Source organism: Syngnathus floridae, unplaced genomic scaffold (assembly GCF_059516105.1).
Source record: "Syngnathus floridae isolate MCC-2025c unplaced genomic scaffold, RoL_Sflo_1.0 HiC_scaffold_360, whole genome shotgun sequence".
Taxonomy (NCBI): domain Eukaryota; kingdom Metazoa; phylum Chordata; class Actinopteri; order Syngnathiformes; family Syngnathidae; genus Syngnathus; species Syngnathus floridae.
This window is the reverse complement of record NW_028284306.1, coordinates 18,750-27,574: the sequence shown is the minus strand read 5'-3', so window position 1 is coordinate 27,574 and position 8,825 is coordinate 18,750. Positions and strand designations below refer to the sequence as shown.

Below are 8,825 nucleotides of genomic sequence, written 5' to 3'. Positions count from 1 at the left end.
AGTGCGGGATGGTGTTGTTCATTGCGGCATGGTGTTGTTCAGTGCGGCATGGTGTTGTTCAGTGCGGCATGGTGTTGTTCAGTGCGGGATGGTGTTGTTCAGTGCAGGATGGTGTTGTTCAGTGCGGCATGGTGTTGTTCAGTGCGGCATGGTGTTGTTCATTTCGGCATAATGTTGTTCAGTGCGGCATAATGTTGTTTAGTGCGGCATGGTGTTGTTCAGTGCGGGATGGTGTTGTTCAGTGCGTTATAATGTTGTTCAGTGCGGCATGGTGTTGTTCAGTGCGGCATGGTGTTGTTCAGTGCGGCATGGTGTTGTTCAGTGCGGCATAATGTTGTTCAGTGCGGCATAATGTTGTTCAGTGCGGCATGGTGTTGTTCAGTGCGGGATGGTGTTGTTCAGTGCGGGATGGTGTTGTTCAGTGCGGCATGGTGTTCAATGCGGAATGGTGTTGTTCAGTGCAGGATGGTGTTGTTCAGTGCGGCATGGTGTTGTTCAGTGCGGCATAATGTTGTTCAGTGCGGCATGGTGTTGTTCAGTGCGGCATGGTGTTGTTCAGTGCGGCATGGTGTTGTTCAGTGCGGCATAATGTTGTTCAGTGCGGCATGGTGTTGTTCAGTGCGGCATGGTGTTGTTCAGTGCGGCATAATGTTCAGTGCGGCATAATGTTGTTCAGTGCGGCATGGTGTTGTTCAGTGCGGGATGGTGTTGTTCAGTGCAGGATGGTGTTGTTCAGTGCGGCATGGTGTTCAGTGCGGGATGGTGTCTTTCAGTGCGGCATGGTGTCGTTCAGTGCGGCATGGTGTCTTTCAGTGCGGCATGGTGTCGTTCAGTGAGGCATGGTGTTGTTCAGTGCGGCATGGTGTTGTTTAGTGCGGCATGGTGTTGTTCAGTGCGGGATGGTGTTGTTCAGTGTGGCATGGTGTTCAGTGCGGCATGGTGTTGTTCAGTGCGGTATCGTGTTGTTCAGTGCGGTATCGTGTTTCTCAGTGCGGTATCGTGTTGTTCAGTGCAGTATCGTTGTGTTGTTCGTATTGTGTTTAACACTTAGCCTCTAACACTTAGCCTCTAACACTTAGCCTCTAGCATCTAGAAGGTAAATAAATAGGAAGGAAGGACTCACCGGTGACGTCTTCGCCCACGTCCAAGCGTTGTACTTTGTATTTTCATCCTTCTGACAGTGGAAAACATAGCCAACAAACACCGTGGAACCTAAACGAATGAAAGAAAACTATCATTTGGCCACAACCAACATTCACAGATACAACACAATGTGACGTGCGGGGTTGAGGTTAAAGGTTGAGTGAAGGGCCCTCGTTTTAAACTACTTTTTTGAAAAGGATTGGGAACAAGTAAGACGTATTTAATTTATTTAATGGGAAGTAGTAAGAGCTATTGAATTTAATCTATGTATTATATTCTATTGTATTGTATTCTGTTGTATTCTTTTGGATTGTATTCACACTAACCCCACTAAAACTTCAGCCCACAAAAACTCGCCTCTGGCGCCTAGCCTCTGGCACTTAGCCTCTAACACTTAGCCTTTAACACTTAGCCTTTAACACTTAGCCTTTAACACTTAGCCTAGAAGGTGAATAAATAGGGTTAAAGGTTGAGTGAAGGGACCTCGTTTTAAACTACTTTTTTGTAAAGGAGTGGGAACAAGTAAGACGTATTTAATTTATTTAATGGGAAGTAGTAAGACTTATTAAATTTATTTAATCTACTTTTCTTCCCAGGCAAAATTTGATGTGCTGCAATTCCAAATTTCCAAAGTGAATGAAGGAATGAAGTCCTTTAAATTATGATTTTGTATAAATACTAGGCATTAACACAAAATCGACGGCACAAAATGGGCAGACTTTACTTGTTTGAAAAGGACTGGTTACAAGACAGACTTTTTTAATTTATTTAATGGGAAGAAGACTTATTTAGTTTAATTGATCTATTTTTGTTCCCTGGCAAAATTCGATTTGCTGCAATTCCAAATTTCCAAAGTGAATGAAGGAAAGAAGTCGTTTAAATTATGATTTTGTTTAAATACTAGGCATAGACACAAAATCTACGGCACAAAATGGGCAGACTTTACTTGTTTGAAGAGGACTGGTTACAAGACAGACTTTTCTGATTTATTTAATGGGAAGAAGACTTATTTAGTTTATTTAATCTATTTTTGTTCCCTGGCAAAATTGGATTTGCTGAAATTGTATTTTGCCAAATCTTGCCTTGAGACCTGATAGGAAGTATTAAACGCTTAGTTAAATCAATACAAGTTGGTAATAAGAGCGAGTAATGTTGGTTGAACCGATGAATGAAGGTTGAAAGCAATTTAAATTATGACTTTGTATAAATACTAGATATTAACAGAACATCTACTGCGCGAAATGGGCAGAGTTTACTTGTTTGAGAAGGAGTGGCTTATTCAAAACTAAGATTTATTTAATCTGTTGGTTCCCAGGCAAAATTGGATCTGATGCAATTCCAAATTTCACCACATGATGGTGCCCAATTTTGACTTCATAGGACATATTAAACACTTAGCTTGTTATTATGTTCAAGGTAATCAGATTTGTTTATTATTCTAATGGCCTCTTCAAAACTATTCTGGATTACTACTTTGGATCTATTCTACATTACTTGGCAACAACATACTCTGTAACAGATTAGGCAGTATAATCATATCTGTTAACTTGAGAGTGCCCACACTCAATCTACTTATCGTGATGTTAAATCAATTACTGTTAGACATTATTTGTCTGATAATCTACCAAATCTTTGAATTGAAGAATTTGTGATTTAATTAATAGCTTGTTGTTATGTTAAGGGTAATCAGACTTGTATATAATTCTAATGGCCTTCTTTTGAAAACTATTCTGAATTACAACTTTGGATCTTATATTACTTTGCAACAATCTACTCCGTGACAGATTAGGCAGTATAATCACATATGTTAACTTCAGTGCCCACACTGTATTTATTTATGGTTATTTGTTAAATCAAGTACTGTTAGACATGAAATAGGAAGTGTTTAACATAAATGTTATGGCTACTCACCATTGTAGCTCGCTCCTGGTCAATGATACGAGCCTCTTCTTGCAGTGGAAAACTTGCAGCCAACAAACACCGTGGAACCTAAAGGAATGAAATTAAACATTAACATTTCGCCTCGACCAATTTTCACACGTACAACGCAACGCGGCTACACTTCTGCTATTACAAACGTAAATCTCCTTAAACACAATGAGTGTTACTTACCGTGTACGCTCTAGACGGTCCAGTTGCAAGCAGAAAATAAAGATATTTCTGTTGATAATCGTCGCTGCTCAGTGGCTCACGGCCATCGCGCCAACAGATTTGAATTTTGGCGGAGGTTCGGGCAATTACGTCATATCCACGGCACATGACTGCGACGTAATACCCGCTTATCTGAAACGGCAGTTAAAAGTAGAGTTACATCAAGTTTTCTTGGAACCTAAACGAATGAAAGAAAACTATCATTTGGCCACAACCAACATTCACAGATACAACACAACGTGCGGGGTTGGGGTTAAAGATTGAGTGAAGGGCCCTCGTTTTAAACTACTGTTTTGAAAAGGAGTGGGAACAAGTAAGACGTATTTAATTTATTTAATGGGAAGTAGTAAGACTTATTAAATTTATTTAATCTACTTTTCTTCCCAGGCAAAATTTGATGTGCTGCAATTCCAAATTTCCAAAGTGAATGAAGGAATGAAGTCCTTTAAATTATGATTTTGTATAAATACTAGGCATTAACACAAAATCGACGGCACAAAATGGGCAGACTTTACTTGTTTGAAAAGGACTGGTTACAAGACAGACTTTTTTAATTTATTTAATGGGAAGAAGACTTATTTAGTTTAATTGATCTATTTTTGTTCCCTGCCAAAATTCGATTTGCTGCAATTCCAAATTTCCAAAGTGAATGAAGGAAAGAAGTCGTTTAAATTATGATTTTGTTTAAATACTAGGCATAGACACAAAATCTACGGCACAAAATGGGCAGACTTTACTTGTTTGAAGAGGACTGGTTACAAGACAGACTTTTCTGATTTATTTAATGGGAAGAGGACTTATTTAGTTTATTTAATCTATTTTTGTTCCCTGGCAAAATTGGATTTGCTGAAATTGTATTTTGCCAAATCTCGATTTGAGACCTGATAGGAAGTATTAAACGCTTAGTTAAATCAATACAAGTTGGTAATAAGAGCGAGTAATGTTGGTTGAACCGATGAATGAAGGTTGAAAGCAATTTAAATTATGACTTTGTATAAATACTAGATATTAACAGAACATCTACTGCGCAAAATGGGCAGAGTTTACTTGTTTGAGAAGGAGTGGCTTATTCAAAACTAAGATTTATGTAATCTGTTTGTTCCCAGGCAAAATTGGATGTGATGCAATTCCAAATTTCACCACATGATGGTGCCCAATTTTGACTTCATAGGACATATTAAACACTTAGCTTGTTATTATGTTCAAGGTAATCAGATTTGTTTATCATTCTAATGGCCTCTTCAAAACTATTCTGGATTACTACTTTGGATCTATTCTACATTACTTGGCAACAACATACTCTGTAACAGATTAGGCAGTATAATCACATATGTTAACTTGAGAGTGCCCACACTCAATCTACTTATCGTGATGTGTTAAATCAATTACTGTTAGACATTATTTGTCTGATAATCTACCAAATCTTTGAATTGAAGAATTTGTGATTTAATTAATAGCTTGTTCAGGGTAATCAGACTTGTATATAATTCTAATGGCCTTCTTTTGAAAACTATTCTGAATTACAACTTTGGATCTTATATTACTTTGCAACAATCTACTCCGTGACAGATTAGGCAGTATAATCACATATGTTAACTTCAGTGCCCACACTGTATTTATTTATGGTTATTTGTTAAATCAAGTACTGTTAGACATGAAATAGGAAGTGTTTAACATAAATGTTATGGCTACTCACCATTGTAGCTCGCTCCTGGTCAATGATATGAGCCTCTTCTTGCAGTGGAAAACTTGCAGCCAACAAACACCGTGGAACCTAAAGGAATGAAATTAAACATTAACATTTCGCCCGGACCAACATTCACACGTACAACGCAACGCGGCTACACTTCTGCTATTACAAACGTAAATCTCCTTAAACACAACGAGTGTTACTTACCGTGTACGCTCTAGGCAAAATTGGATGTGATGCAATTCCAAATCTATCTGAAACGGCAGTTAAAAGTAGAGTTACATCAAGTTTTCTTTTTTAATCAACACAATCATTTACAACCGTTGACCAGAAAGAATCGTCGAAATTCGACGTCCCCCACAAACGCCACGCTCACTCGCTTTTCAGGGCAACAAAAGTACTTCTTTTTAAAAACGATGAGTTGTACTTACCGTGTACGCTCTGGACGGTCCAGTTGCAAGCAGAAAATAAAAATATTTCTCTTGTTAGTCGTATGTTACCATCCGCTGTGTCTTTGTCAACATCGCCGCCATTTTCCTACTTCCTGCTGCGAGCCACGCCCACGGATTTAAATTTGGGCGGAAGCTCTTTCCATTGGCGTCGTTTTCGCGTATAGCAAATCCGATTGGTTGGGAAGGGGGCACGGTTATGCAGCCGAGGAGTCCTGTGATCGGTGGGATGTAAAGTAGGCGTCGACGTCACGTCCGCGTCACGTGACCACGACGTGGCAGACGTCAAATAGCAACCGCTGTTTTGTTTAGTAGACTTACAGTTGTTATGCATTGACATAATGGCGCACACACCAAATAGATTTAAATAAATTAAATAATTCTTCTGCCCACTCTCTTTTAAACAAGTTAACTCTCCCCGCGGATTTGAATTCCGGCGAAAGTTACGCCCATCGACGTCACGTATGTCACATGACCACGACGTGGCAGATGTCATATAGCAACCGCTGTTTTGTTTAGTAGATTTACAGTTGTTATGCATTGGCATAATGGTGTGCACTCAAAATAGATTTAAATAAATTAAATATTTCTTCTGCCTACTCCCTTTTAAACAAGTTAACTCTGCCCACGTCCATTGACGTCTTGTCTGCGTCACGTGACCACGACGTAGCGACGTCATATAGTAACCGCTGTTTTGACCAGTAGACTTAGTTATTATGCGTTGACATAATGGCGCACTGGTTAGCATGGCCACCTCTTAAGCATGATGATGCGGGTTCGACGCCTGATCAATGTTAGCATGGAGTGAGCTGAAGTGCATGGCGCTGAAGATTTGAATCTTTGAAATGCGCTGAGGTCTGACATATCAGGCAGAATGGTTTGCCATCACGTTCAACAAAAAATAGAAACTTTCCCACTCTGATTAAAACGTCCTGTGTTCATCTACGTATTTTCGTTTTGCTGTGCATCTTTTCCCTGCCATTTCGAGAGCCCAATTGACACTCATAGTTTAAAGAAATGTGTTTGCCCATCCTACTTTGTGGAATTTCACCACATGCGCTTTTGACCAAAATACCAAATTGAACTCAAGTGAAGCCAACACGCACAACCCCCCCCCCCCCCCCCCACACACACACACACACACAAATGTTGATATGAACATAAAAGAGCCGCATGCGGTTCGGGAGTTGCGGCTTGGCCAAACCTGTACTATACAACTTTATTTGTATAAAATTTTCACAACAGCTGTCACACAAACAAAGCGGGAAAAACCGAAGACGTGCGTGTTCCGCCCACGCTGGATTTATTTGCACCTTTGAAAAGACACCGTATTGCCGCAGATGTGGCAAAGAGTACTTTTGGGCATCTGAGACGGAAGGATGTCCAAAGCATCACGTCACCTGCTCTGGTAGGCATGGTGGTGGGACGTTGAGGTCAACCGCTTTGGGGTTGGCTGACTCTTTGATCGCAGGATGCCACACACTTGAAGACAGAAGCAGAAAAGCAGAGCTAAATGCAAAATGTACTCACCGGTGACTCCAATTTTTTTCCCCCCTGAAGAAACAGCTGGACGGGTAGCCCCGGCTGGCCAGTGGGACTCTTGTTATTCTGACCCTTTTTAGTGCGCGTTTGGGGCAACAACCGTTTTTTGTGGCGCTCTCTTCTGGTTCAAAAGTGCCCTGCATGTGAATTTGCTTTTCCTGCCTTCTGATTGGATGAGCGCCGGTGTGACGCGGTGCCTCTGTCACCGTGGCGGGGGGTATACGTTGGCATCGGAGCGTCTGCCAACGTCTGAGACCGGCTGGCAGTGTATCGGAGGTGTCGAGTGCGGTGCCGCTGGAGCTCATCACCAGCTGGTGTTAGGGCCACAGAATGAAGGCCAAGGAGAAGAATAGAAAGAGAAACAGAAACTTCTCCTCCAATTGTTTGATTTGTCTCTTCTGAGCTTCGATGAATTCTTTCAGCTCTTTGTTCCTCTAGGACGGACAAATGGAAAGTGGCATTCAAAAGCCAGTAAGCGTGCAAGTAAGTGCCGGGCTGGCTTTGGGCCCTTACCTGTTGCGCGCTGTGCAGCAGATCCATTCTCTCTTGGAGGATGCAAGCGTCGCGCTCCCTCAACTCGCACATCAGGGCTCGCTTCCATTGGTCCACGGCGCTCCTAAGCTCTTCTCTCTGATCCGCCGTCAGCACGTCATTCACGCCAGCGTGGCTGGCTTTTTCGCCGTCCGTGGCGGGGCAGTCCCGCTGCGGTAGCGCCTCGTACAACATGGCCTCCAGCTCCAGGATCCTCTGGGCCGCAATCCTCGTCCATCAGTGGTCCGGCGGGAGATTTGAGGGCGGCTTACCTTATGAGCCTGGTCCATGGAACACTTCCTGAAGTCCAACTCTTCATCCAGGTAGCCCTTCTGCTTGCAGAACATATCCTAGCACAGCTCAAGGTCAGAATTGTTGGGGCACATTGCCGGAGTTCCCCTTGGCTGATGTCGCGTGTCTGTCTACCTTCTCACTTTCAATGTCCAACATCTTCTGTTGAAGTGCTGACTTGGTCACTTTGATGTATTCTAACCACTGAGGAAAGGCTGCTGTCACATAAGCAGAATGCGAGAGCGTGCGTGGACGTGCGCGTTACCTTCTCGGCTAGGGTGAGAAGGGTCCTGGCGTGAATCACGACCACCTGCTCCTCGTTGGTGAGATTCTGCAAGAGCCCAAAGGCACAGCGTCAACAAGCTTCTTTCAGCGCAAAGCCTTCCAAAAGTCACATTTGAGCCGCCGAGTCTCGTGGAGTGCGAACATAAGGAGTTCGACATACACTTACGGCGTTATAGCCCAGGATGTCCAGCTTCTTCATCAGATCACTGATGACGATGTCCGGGGGAAAGGCGCAAGGAGCAATGTAAGGTGTTCTGGGACCTCGGGTTAAGGTTAGGGTTGCGAGGGACGCCTTACGTACGCTCACGCCCTCGGCCTCGCAGTAGATCTGCAAAGGGCTGAGGCCGTCTGGGAAACGGACTTGCAGAAACTTCAAGACGGGGGAGCGCCACTCCCTCTCCTGAAAGGCAGAGGCATGCATCCGTCCGTCCGTCCGTCCGTCCGTCCGTCACATCTCTGGCCTCAACACGCTTGTGCGAGTCTTCCCACCTCCAGCTCCAGGATGCGGAACTCAAGCAGTTCGTTTTGGTCTCGGATATCCTGGATGTGCTCTTTCAGACGCGCTTCTTCCGCCTCCATCCGCCTGACCTGAAAAGACAGTCAGACCTCATCTGCGGGGCTTCCCGACAGGTGTGACGCCAAGCGACTCCGCCCAGCGCCTTTCTTTCCGTCACCTTTTCGGCCAACTGCTGATTGCTCTGACGCAGCAGCTGCTTCTCCTCCACCCACTTGACATTCTAGAA

At 43.3% G+C, this 8,825-nt stretch overlaps 1 protein-coding gene and 1 long non-coding RNA gene across 2 annotated transcripts; both read right to left on the bottom strand.

Annotated features, from left to right (window-relative positions):
- Positions 1–3,064: 3,064 nt before the first annotated feature.
- LOC148377119 (uncharacterized) lies at positions 3,065–5,515 on the bottom strand. Its single transcript, XR_015856966.1, has 5 exons — positions 5,416–5,515; positions 5,192–5,238; positions 4,991–5,068; positions 3,256–3,426; positions 3,065–3,132 (listed from the first exon to the last, which is right to left on the bottom strand). It is a non-coding gene; the product is annotated as an uncharacterized LOC148377119 (long non-coding RNA).
- A 1,350-nt stretch (positions 5,516–6,865) lies between these two features.
- LOC148377118 (janus kinase and microtubule-interacting protein 3-like) lies at positions 6,866–7,809 on the bottom strand. The gene is made up of 2 exons (XM_088368322.1): positions 7,489–7,809; positions 6,866–7,409 (listed from the first exon to the last, which is right to left on the bottom strand). The coding sequence occupies exons 1-2, from the start codon at positions 7,699–7,701 to the stop codon at positions 7,293–7,295; spliced, it is 330 nt and encodes a 109-aa protein (XP_088224448.1). The 5' UTR covers positions 7,702–7,809; the 3' UTR covers positions 6,866–7,292.
- Positions 7,810–8,825: the final 1,016 nt, after the last annotated feature.

Coding starts and splice junctions, on each gene's coding strand:
- LOC148377118 (XM_088368322.1), bottom strand. CDS start 7,701: ATGTTGTACGAGGCGCTACCGCAGCGGGACTGCCCCGCCACGGACGGC. Junction 7,410..7,488: donor TGCTGCACAGCGCGCAACAG/GTAAGGGCCCAA, acceptor TGTCCGTCCTAG/AGGAACAAAGAGCTGAAAGA.